Source organism: Centruroides sculpturatus, unplaced genomic scaffold (genome assembly GCF_000671375.1).
Source record: "Centruroides sculpturatus isolate CEXI.00-Female unplaced genomic scaffold, Cexi_2.0 scaffold219, whole genome shotgun sequence".
NCBI lineage: Eukaryota > Metazoa > Arthropoda > Arachnida > Scorpiones > Buthidae > Centruroides > Centruroides sculpturatus.
The window spans coordinates 771575-783432 of NW_019384506.1; the positions used below are offsets into that span (position 1 = coordinate 771575).

General features: G+C 35.8%; 2 protein-coding genes across 2 annotated transcripts; one reads left to right on the forward strand and one right to left on the reverse strand.

Moving 5' to 3' along the window:
• Nucleotides 1-441: 441 nt before the first annotated feature.
• Nucleotides 442-1560, reverse strand: LOC111622243. Its single transcript, XM_023364595.1, has one exon. The coding sequence runs from the start codon at nucleotides 1558-1560 to the stop codon at nucleotides 442-444; it is 1119 nt and encodes a 372-aa protein (XP_023220363.1).
• An 8786-nt stretch (nucleotides 1561-10346) lies between these two features.
• On the forward strand, nucleotides 10347-11234 carry LOC111622244 (histone-lysine N-methyltransferase SETMAR-like). The gene has a single exon (XM_023364597.1). It carries the CDS (start codon nucleotides 10347-10349, stop codon nucleotides 11232-11234), a length of 888 nt encoding a protein of 295 aa, XP_023220365.1.
• The last annotated feature ends 624 nt before the right edge of the window (nucleotides 11235-11858 follow it).

The following is an 11858-nucleotide window of genomic DNA, read 5'->3' on the forward strand; positions in this document are numbered from 1 at the left end:
ACAGTCCCCGTTCGGTTTGGGTACTAAGTGCAGTGGGTTGGGCCGATTTTATTTTATTTTATTTATGAAAAGTGGGGAACTCCTGGTATCACTCATAGGTATGACCAGGAGGGGAAAAGAAATGAAGGAAGAGGGAGAAATGCAAAGGATAGGGGATGAAAGTGGGGGTAGGAAGAGGGAGGAAGAGGTGGGATCCCACAGCGCACGCTTCACATTTATTTACAAATAAACCAGAGTAAAAAAAAAACAGACAAATAATGAGGACAACTGCCTGACAAGCGGTGGGGAGAACAAGCAAAGCAGTAAAACAGATAAAACAGTAGCATGTAGCGTAGCGATCAGTAGCATAACACTATGATACAGAAAGCCACAAAGGAAGTGAAAATCACAAGGTAACAGTTCCTGGGTACAATGAAGAAACACTTTTGAAGAGAAGTCCACTCAATCAGGATTTCGAACACTGTTGTTTGCGATGTGTAGACTGCTCGCTGGATTCAGTGCTGCCGTCGCTGAGAGAAAGTCTGCTAGCTTATAATAAATGTCCTTGTTTTCAAGGAAGACGTTAAAAGGACAGGGCCAGTTGAAGCCAGCATAGAGTACACTGCCAATAAGAATGTCACAGTTCTGGTTGAACAGCGTACAGTCAAAGAGGAAGTGACTGCTGTCCTGGATGGAAGTGCCATCACACTGACAGATGTTGTCTTCTAGAATATGAAACCTTTTTAAGTATGCTTTGAAGTTACCATGACCAGTAAGCAACTGGGTCATAGCGAAAGAAGGAGAGAAGTGTCTCCACTGAAGGCGCTGGGTGATGTTAGGGATGAAGTTGAAAGTTGTCCTGCCGGTGATGCTGCTATCCCATTCCTGTTGCCATTGGTGGATTGCAAGCTGGAAGTTCCAGTACTTAATTTTAGAAGGTGGGATCTTGTCGTAGCTAGACGGGAGGGAGGAGGCTGCGGCGGATTTAGCGAGGCTGTCGGCGGCTTCGTTGCCTGCTACACCTGAGTGTCCACGTACCCATTTAAAATGTACATTGTGGTTGTGCGTATTAGAGGCAAGATGACGGTGGATTCGAAGAACGTTATAGCCTCTGTGTCGGAGGCCAGTAATGTAGTGGATGGCAGTGATGCTATCGGTATAAACGATGATGGTTTTGTTACGGGGGAACCAATCAGTGAAAACGTAGTCAATTGCCTTAGTAATAGCAAGTATTTCCGCTTGGGGGACGGAACAATGAGGACCTAATTTGAAGGCAGACTTATGAGTGTCGCCGTTTTGATGGTTAATAAGAACAAACGCTGCCCCCACATTCTCGTTGTCCTTGGACCCATCGGTGTAGATGGAGATGTCACAGGTATCATCATGAGGAAGGGTGTAACTACTGATGGTAGGGTAGCCTACCGTCATATTAGAGTTAGCATCCTTCACCTCAATACCGTAGGATTTGATATCTTCCTTTACTTGCTCAGGGAGATCAGAAAGCATAGTATTATTCTTATTGGTGTTGCAGAGGTAGTTGCTGGTGCCTAAGTTGTTAATGTTCCAGATCCTGGCTGCCATTTTGGCTTTCATGTGGACAGGAAGCAGACCAGCAATGACCAGAAGGGCAGAGGTCGGGGCCGTCCGGTAAGCCCTGCAGATCCTAAGAGCTGCAATGCGCTGGGCCTTAGAAAGCTTCCTTTAAATGTGAACCTTCTGTGCAGCCTCCGCCCAGATCGGAGCCGCATAGAGCAAAATAGGTTCAATTGCTCCTAGATAAATGTATTTGGCTGCTTTGTACCCAATGCCCCAGGTATTCTTAGCGATGGAGAAAAGGGCATTTGATGCCTTAGTTGCTTTCGAGACCACCATGTCAATGTGGCTGGACCATTGTAGTTGTTGCTCGAGTTTAACACCTAGGTATATAAATTCCTTGACACGGGAGATTTTGACACCATTGATTTCAATGCGTGGGCTTCTCTGTAGCCGAGTGTTTTTAGAAAAAATTATATAGCAGCACTTCGAATAATTGATGGGGAGCTTGTTTTTGTCGCTCCAGCTGAAGACCTTTGTTAGGAGATTATTACTGAGGATGTGTAAATTGCCAGAGTTCTTGTCAGAGACAAGAATAACTGTGTCATCAGCATAGCCTTGGATAAGATGGTTGTTGTCATTATCATTATTAATATTAGATAGCAGATCGCTGTGGACGATAGTCCATAGGCCCGGACCGGAGATTGACCCCTGTGGACAGCCCTTGGTGACATGATGGCAGTGACTAATGTTGTTCACAAAAAGGCCAGCCTTCCTGTCGTTGATAAAGCTTTTGATCAGATGGAATAAGTTTCGAGGACAGTGGTGAACCTGGAGCTGTTGCAGGATTGTGGGCCACCAGAGGTTGTCGAAGGCTCCACGGAAGTCGATCGAGACTAACAGCGTGTGCTTCCTTTCAGCTTTGGCCTGGGTGATGTACTCTGTGATCTTGGTGAGAGCCGTAGTGGTGGACTTCCCAGGAGTAAAGCCATGTTGATGGTAGGATAGGATCCTGGTAATAACTAGCCTATCTAAAACCTTGCCCATGATTGGGAGCAGGCTGATAGGCCTATAGTCTTTCGCAAACTGTGGGATTTCATTCTGGCGTTATTAGAGTAGCGATCATTTTACATATCTTGCGTGAGAATGTATATAATGAGCGTTGAATAGTGCAAACATATTTAATAAGGTATTCAAACATGCATAGGCGATTTAGACTGAAATTTAAAGTGTTTATTTGTACATAAATCCATTCACCACTCGATATAGTAAATAATGTTGCGTGTAATTAACTCCAGTGGTAAATTTTCATCAAAAGTTTGTTATAGATTATAAAATTCACGATTTTCTATTTTCGGAAAAGTTATATATTTTAACATATTACAAGGCATATGCCGCTAAAACTATTTTAAACTGTTTCACAAAATTTAAGTACGTTTGCACGCCCCAATCAATTGTTAAATTAGAATACCACGTATTAAATTTGTAGTCTGAAGCTTTATTTTTAAAATCGGTTAAATAATTATCCACCATTCTTACCAACACATCAGACATCGTTACATGACCTCGATAACCGTAACTTTTTAACAATGCTAACAATTGATTATTCTATGTGAATTTCACACCAATAAAAATCACTTTATTCCGAAAAAAATTCATAGGCTTAACCTGGCTTCAATGAGGATCCATAACTCACAAACAAACAAAATAAATAGTTTAATATTAACAAAGAAATACGCGTTAAAATTACTGTATTTATTGTCTTTTTTCTATTTTAACTATTCGGCAATTTGAACAATAAATATATTTTTGATGTGATAAAATATATGAACGGAAAGAACTTTGTCTAATTAATTTGTCATTTTTAAACAGAAAATACCAATTTCGACACTGAACACCTTAGCAAACAATTCTGAAAATGTAGGCCTACGTTCTTTCGTCGGATATAGTGATAACTTTCAGTACTGATGGTTTTGTATGGAACCATGTATCGTTTGCCATTGGGCGAATCCATATTATCCCAGACACTTAACTATACCGACAGAAGATGAACTATTCGATGTCTTCTTCCATAAAAATAAGGACAGTAAGTACTTGAATTTTTCACAACTATCGCTTTTATGACGACTAGTATTCGTGTCTAACCATTTATTCAATTATAGATGAAAACGTCCAACTACCACTTAATGTTCACTCACCAACAGAAGACGAAATCGAAATAGATATTGCAATGTTTCCATCAGTTGCGGGCTTCAATATTCGTCATTTTTCATTTACATTCAAAGAACGCTTTACAATTGATGCAGGAAAAATGCCGTACGTTTCGAAGCTACTGAACATACCAGAAGAGAAACTGAAGTCACTGTACTTAACGATTATCGGATCGATTCCCTTGACGATGGAACTTGTGCATACGAGCTCGTAAAGAAGATAAGGGGATTGCTTTCTATGGTGAGAGAGTTCGGGCAGTTTCTTTATGTATCGAACGGGATTGTTATAGGGTCAAAGAAAAGTTAGAAAGACTGAAACGTTTGAAACCGAAAATAGTGCAAAAGAAATGTTTCGCATTCGCATGTTTCGCAATACCGGAAGCGTTCAAAGCAGAATTTCCATTCGTTACCTCTGTTGTTTTTCGCTATTTTCCTGCATTTCAAGTGTTGAATCTACCTGACAAGTACAATTTCGATTACGTTAAAGGTTTTTCGCTTAACGAATTTGCAGAAATAGTTTTTGTATGGTACGAATGAAAATGTAGCGATAAAATAAAATATTTTTTGTCTCGAAGCAAATTAAATCATATTGCAACATTGCACACTCTTCTGTATTGGAATAAATTATGTTTTAACAGAGAAAAATTATTACAAAGCTTCGTATTGAATAACAGCAGAAATTCATTAATTTGTCACCTGAATATGCCGTATTATTGGGTATTTTATATTTTTGCTGCATTCGATAAGTCATATACGATTCGAAAAGAAAACAGGGCACACACTACGGACGTTCATAGACGTTTCGTACCATCGAACGCTGCAGTGTGCTTCCGATTTGTTTACGTACTCTGTTTAGGCCCAATTCGCGATGTAGAGACATTCATAATCCGTTTACGCTGCATTCAGATTTTCCTCAAATATTTATGAATTATTTTTAGTGACGAATTTACATACTATGAGTAACGCTCTTCTTCTGTATTTAAACAGGAAAATCAAAATAATTAAAACGAGTGCCAAAGAATTACATAACGAAGCGATTAGCATATTTAATTAATGCGAAATGAGTTTTATTTTGCACGTATTACAGGTAAAAACGTACAAACAGCTAATATTCCGAGTTGTCTTATGCCAATAAATTATGATAATTGTAAAATTTATTGTGTTATGATGTTTTTAATGTAGTACATATTTTAATACATGATTAAATGTGTACTAATTTTAATAAATTTAGTTTAATTGCGTGTTTATATTTGTTTTACAAAAGAAAAAACAATAAAAATGTAGATTTAATTTGTGAAATTTTCTTATAGTTCATTACTTAATATATACTGTATTTTGATACAGATAGTATAGGTGTAGTTAATATTATGTTATATTGCATTTGTAGGCATTTTTATACATGATATACAGTTAAAAAGGCAAAACAAAAAGACTATTTTTGGAACCGGGAACAGATTAATCCGTTTTATATTGTTTTTTATGGAGAAATTTGTTTTTGTTTAAGAACAAGTCAGTTTTGGGAACGAATTAAAGTTTTGTTAAATTTGAAACAAGATTCCTTCATATTTTGTTTATACAAATATTTAATAATTTGTTTCCTTTCGACTCGATTTCTCGAAAAGTATTTATATTGTTGTGTTGCATTAACACAATGAACATTATTTCATTTAACAATGCAATGTTAATAATTGCATTTTAACAATAATCACAACATTTGTCGTACTTTTTTAAACCAGAAATTGTCACTACTCGAGCGAATGGTAAGTGTCATTACTGAAATTATTTGAACTCGAAAAGACCTTTCGTATTCTTGAATTACGTGTCTTTTAATGATCAAAATACAAACTTTTACAATTGTTAAACTTAAAAAACTTCTATCGATCTGGATATTCTAACATAAAAATATAAATAATATATGTAATTATATTAATGTATTTGTTTATAAGGAGGTCGCTTCGAATGACAAAAACGGCGGCATTAAATGTAAGGTGTGTAAAAATGAGTTTTCAAACGAAGTTCAGTTCCTCGAACATCTGAAGGAGAATCCGAAATGCGAAAAGTTGACTTGCGACGTGTGTCGGAAACAGTTTAATTGGATCTCCAGTTTGAAAACACCACAAGTTAATACATTCAAANTTTCAGACTAAAACTACTGTATTTAAGCTGTTATGAATAATAGTCACTTCATACAGTTATATGTAAAAAATATTCAAAAATATAAATAATATATGTAATTATATTAATGTATTTGTTTATAAGGAGGTCGCTACAACTGACACAAACGGCAGCATTAAATGCATAGTTTGCCAAAATGACTTTTCAAACGAAGTGCAGTTCCTCGAACATCTGAAGGAGAATCCGAAATGCGAAAAGTTGACTTGTGACGTGTGTCGAAAACAGTTTAATTGGATCTCCAGTTTGAAAACACCACAAGTTAATACATTCAAACGAAAAGAAATTTAAATGCGAGGAATGTGAGTATTCTACGGTAGATAGAGCAAATTTTAGAAGACACCAAAATAATCACTGAAAAAAAAGGACTTTATAAATGTAGTTATTGTAATTATTCGACTGCATGGAAAAGCAATTTAGACAGACATATTTTGCTACAACATTCGAAAAAATCGAATATTATCGAAAAAGTAAGTATTTATTGGGAAATTTTTGAAGGAAATTCAATCTACATTCGTACAAACAAATAACATTTAAAATGACTATCAAGAATTTCCAGTTGATGTCATTTTCTTATTGTAATTTACACTTTCAAGTGTTCAGATTACTCGTGTTTGTCAGACATTTTTATTGCATTTTCTTTATTTAGAAGTAACAATTAAAAAATTTTATTTCGTTGATTCTAATTCTTGTACTAATGTGTGTATATCGAAAAGGTATATTAGTAAAGGAGAAGGTAGTATTATGGAACCTCATTTTCATTATAGTGAATTGTAAATAAGGTATCGTAACCACACCTACATTTTCTGTGCCAAAAGTAGTGGTAACTATTAAACTAAATGTTCCTAATTGGATTTTTCGCTAGTGTAACTATAAGTATGGTTTTTAAAGGCTTTCGTACAAAAAGTCAGAAAGTAGCCTTAGGGAATCTTACTGTAAGTTTTCAAAAAAATGCTTTAATGTATCAAAAAAATAGGAAAGTACAAAGAATGTTAAATAAATAAAAACCATTTACTGCAATGTATTTTATCGAAAAAATGCTTTTATAAATAATGGAAAATGTGACCTCCATCAATAATATACTGTATATTCCAGCAGCTCTTTTTCGATATTCTCGGGAAGAATTGACTTTCTACCTAGTGTCTTTTTCACAAATCGCTCGGGACGAATGTCTGCTCGCAAATAGAGATTCCATATTAAAAGCACCGATGGGGTCCATATTTCACGCATCGCCATCTCGAATTAACTTATGTCTGTTAAAAAACGTGAACATCACACAGATTAATACGTACCCGTAAGTCTCTGGAACGGAATACGTGCACCAGCGAACCTACAACTTCACGATTTATATTTTATAAATAATTAAATTCACTTACCATTCAAAACTTTCGAATTTCGAAAAACACAAATTTGCCGATTCACTACGAAGCGAAACGGGTTTTCCCCTCGATACGGATGTCCACCTAGTTCATTTCGGCCACAATCTGCTACAATTCGACTTTATTATCGGTTTGAAATGGAGGGGTTCCATAATACCACCTTTTCGTCTAATGTTTTCGGTATTATATAAGCCTTTGATATTTTTTATATAAAGCAGTAGTTTTTATAATATAATTTTGGCTTAGATTTTGCCGTGATATCTGGATTTGGAAAAATACCGATGCAACTTTTGCTCGAAACCTTTTGCATTTCTATCTGATTTAAAACGTCACGAGAGACGTCATACGGGGAAAAAACCGTTTCACTGTGATTATTGTTTTCGAAGATTTACACGACAAGAAAAATTAAACGAACACAAGCGAATAATTCATTCGACAGTAGAAAAACAATCTTCGTCTCAGGTAAATAAAAGTATATTTAAATAAGAATAATATCCTAGTTTAAAATAAACAAGAAGTTAAAAATATGTACTATTTTCTATAGTAACATGTACTAAATCTGCGTATAGAGAATATTCTAATTGTAAATATGTTGATTTCGTAACGGTCTTTGTGAAGTATTTTCTGTTATAATAACATTGAATATAGTTTCTAACAATATGCAGTTGATTGGTATGATTCACACTTATTTACAAATGTTTTCACAGTATTAAAGATTTTTAAAGCGTTTTAATTATTTCTCGTCCAATTATTGTTATGTGATATTTTTAATTTCTTTTGTTTTGTTACGCAGGGGTTTATGTAGGGATGTCTCGACACCAAATAATTATCGATATTAAAAGCCAATATCTGTATCGAGTATCGAGACTGGAAATCTTGCCGGCTGTCGCTGTTCAGTCTGCTGTCTTGTCTTTACTGCTGAGAAAGTACACCTTTCTCTTTTTTTGCGAAGTTGATACGTTTCAAAGAAACTGTGTGTAAAAAATTCGTATATACAGTACATGCAACCCGTATGAAAATGTTCGACAGGATCCACAAGTTCCATGCAACAAAAATTAATCAAGATACAAAATAAACACGAGCTTTTTTAATGTATCGTCGCTTATCATTAACGTTATTTGTATGTATACAGGTATATAGTAAACACAAGATAGCGTAGGAAGCAAAACCGATATACCGTATAATCTAATGCTCATGTAGTACTATACCGTGTATAAAAAAGATAAATTAACTCTTAACTTCAACAAAAAAGTAACTTTTTTAACAATAAAACAATTAAAACTGCAGCAATTAATATTTTTTCGCTTATTTTAGAAAATTAAATTGCCGGCTATCTAGATCACAAGTCAGTGTGTCAGTTACTACTAAAATTTAGATAAATACACAAAAGACACCCCAAATCTTCAGTTCCGCTAATGGGGTCTGAAGGTACTGCTATACCTGGGACAAGGGTACATAAGACATCGGGCCCATCAGTGGCAAAACGATTGCTGGGAATTGGGTCATGGGTTCCCACCTCGTCCGGATGGGCTGGAGATTTCAGATTTTTCTCTATGTCTGTAACGCCTGAATAGAAGCCACTTACCCTTAAAAGACTTTCAGGAAGGCATCTACCTAGCCAAGTGTTTCATTGCCGTAACTTAACAGAATAAACAAACACAGGAAATCGTTGGGTAAGAGATAAACAGTGTCTTTAGATAGAAAGTTTTTTATTGTATTCAAATTTTACAAATGTCGGTACCATCGTGCCAAATTACAAATGTTTGTGCCAAATTTTAGCAGATTTTAGACATCGCTGATGGTCCAAGTTGATTCACAAACAAAACTATTGCGTAATGTTTAAGTAAATATTTATCTACGTATATAAATAGAAATTTAAACTCTAGTCATGTATAGATTCTGGAAATAAAATTTCACATAATACATTTAGTGGTTTTTCATCATAACCGAAAATAGCATAAAATTTCATTTTATTTTCTGATTCGACTGCAAATTCTAATTTCGTACGCACATTATCTGTCCGTGAAAAATGTAACCAAATCTGATCCGATGCCCAAGAAAAAGTATCGGTATCGGCAGTATCGGGACTTCGGGCAGTTGTCAATAAAAAGCATCGTAGAATGGTATAAAAGGAATTGCATAATTAACGATATTTTTCAATTGTTTAGCAAATTACAGGAGTAAGTACATCAAAAACTATTAAAATCTCGGAACAGAGTAGGATGCACTCCTCTGCTGAAATCTCAGCAGCGAGTTCCATGCGAGAGGAACATCTTAAAACATACGAGAAAGATAAAAGTTCGCAATTTTCTAAAAAATTATTTCAATGTTATCAATGTCGCTTTACTACAAACTCCGAGAAAGAATGGTTCGTACATAAACAGACACACGTTGACGAATCTCCTTGCACGTCAAAGGTATTTAATCGTCGTATTCTGTTTAAAAGTTTTCGTACTTTGTAAATAAACATTCAGTAAGTTAGGAAAAGACACCAGAACACCCGCCCTTCTATACTATAATTTACTCGCGTACCAGGGCTGGTGTGCTAGTAAATAATAGTATAGGAAAGTTAATTTGTAGTTTATAAAATCGAGTTTTTGACAATTTTATGAATAAAATACATTGCAATATACTTATTGTATATATGTTATTATTGCACATATAATAAATATCTAAAAAATATCTAAAAATGGGAACTTTTAAGTTTTCTGGCATAAGAATAGTGGAAGCATCAGTTAAGAATAATGGAAGATTTAAGAGTAAGACTGTTGATGTCAATATACGAGGGTTGTTCCAGAAGTACCCGACCTGACATAGATGGCGGTACTTGTTTGAAATAAAAATGACTGTGTTCGAAAGTATCAACCTTATAAAGCTTAAATTTGAAGTTTGAAGACGTTACGTTGTATAGTATTTTTTTGGCAGCCATAAATAGTGAACAATCTCAGTGAATTTGTAAACATGGAAAAAATTTGTCATCATTATGTGATACAATACTTTCATTTGAAAGGTTTCAGTCCAACCAATATTAAAGCTGAGCTAGATTCTACTCTGGGGGACAATAAAATATTGGATGGCGGAGTTTAAACGAGGCCGTACGAGCTTCCAAGACGAACATCGTAGTGGTCGACCAAGTGAGGTGACCATGCCAGAAATGGTGGAAAAAATCCACAAAATGGTATTGGATGACAGTCAACTCAAAGTGCGAGAGCTAGCAGACATGGTAGGCATTTCAAAAAGTGCTGTACATCGCATTTTAACTGAAAATTTGGACATGAGAAAGCTGTGCGCAAGATGGGTGCCGCGTTTGCACACAATGGGACAAAAACAGCGTCGTGAGGATGTTTCAATCGAGTCTTTGGCAATGTTTCGCAGCAATAAAGCCGAGTTTTTGCGTCGATTCATAACCATGGATAAAACATGGGTCCATCACTTCACACCTGAGACAAAAGAACAGTCGAAACAATGGACTGAAAGGGGAGAATCAGCTCCAAAGAAGGCGAAAACAGTTCCATCTGCTGGCAAGGTCATGGCGTCAGTTTTTTGGGATTCACCCAGGAAAAACAATCAACGGCAATATTATGCGAATTTATTGCAGCGCTTCAGTGATGAAATCAAGAAAAAACGGTCACATTTGGCGAAAAAGAAAGTGTTGTTTCATCAAGACAACGCACCAGTTCACACATCCGTTATTGCGATGGCCAAAATCAATGAGTTAAGGTTCAAATTGCTTCCTCACGCACCTTATTCGCCAGATTTAGCCCCCTCGGATTATTTTCTCTTTCCAAACTTAAAAAATTGGTTTGGTGATAAAAGATTTGCCAACAATGAAGAGGTGGAGTCTGCGGTTGATGGCTATTTTGAGAAGCCCTACAATTCTCACTATAAACGGGGGATCGAAGCTATTCTACATTGCTGGAAAAAGTGTATCGAGCTAAAAGGAGACTATGTTGAAAAATAAAGATATGTTTTACCAAATTTTTTGTGTCTTCTTTGTTAGGTCAGGTACAGTACTTCTGGGACTACCCTCGTAGTTCACATTACATAGACTACAAGTTGTAGTCTATGTAATGTGAACTTTATTCACCAAGTAGTTGTAGTCTACAACTACTTGAATAAAACAGTCACCGTGATAATAAATCGGAAAAATAAACACCGTCACGCAAAGAGGCTTCGAGTTTTACTTTATGCCTTAATGACGTTGCTCTACATTCATGTCGTTGAACGTTAGAACACGATTCTTATACAAGAACTTTCAAAAGTTTCCTTTCTTTATTATTATGATGTTTTTCGAGCTTGGTTTCAGCCGTATTCAGCAGAATGAGCTTACGCGACATTCATAACTCGTGATATATTCATGTGACAGTCACGCGTAGTGTGCAGATTTGAGTGTGTCCCAGGAAATAAGTGTGAAAAATCTGGTGCAGTCGAGCAAAGACATTAAAAGTTAATAGTGTTAAATCAGGTGTATGCAAATTTTGGTGGTCGTCTATGTTTAGTCCAAACTCCCAGAGAATAAATATGAAAACTTTAATGTAGATCGAGTAAAGGATTTAAGAATTCTCAGTGTCTCAGAAAATATATA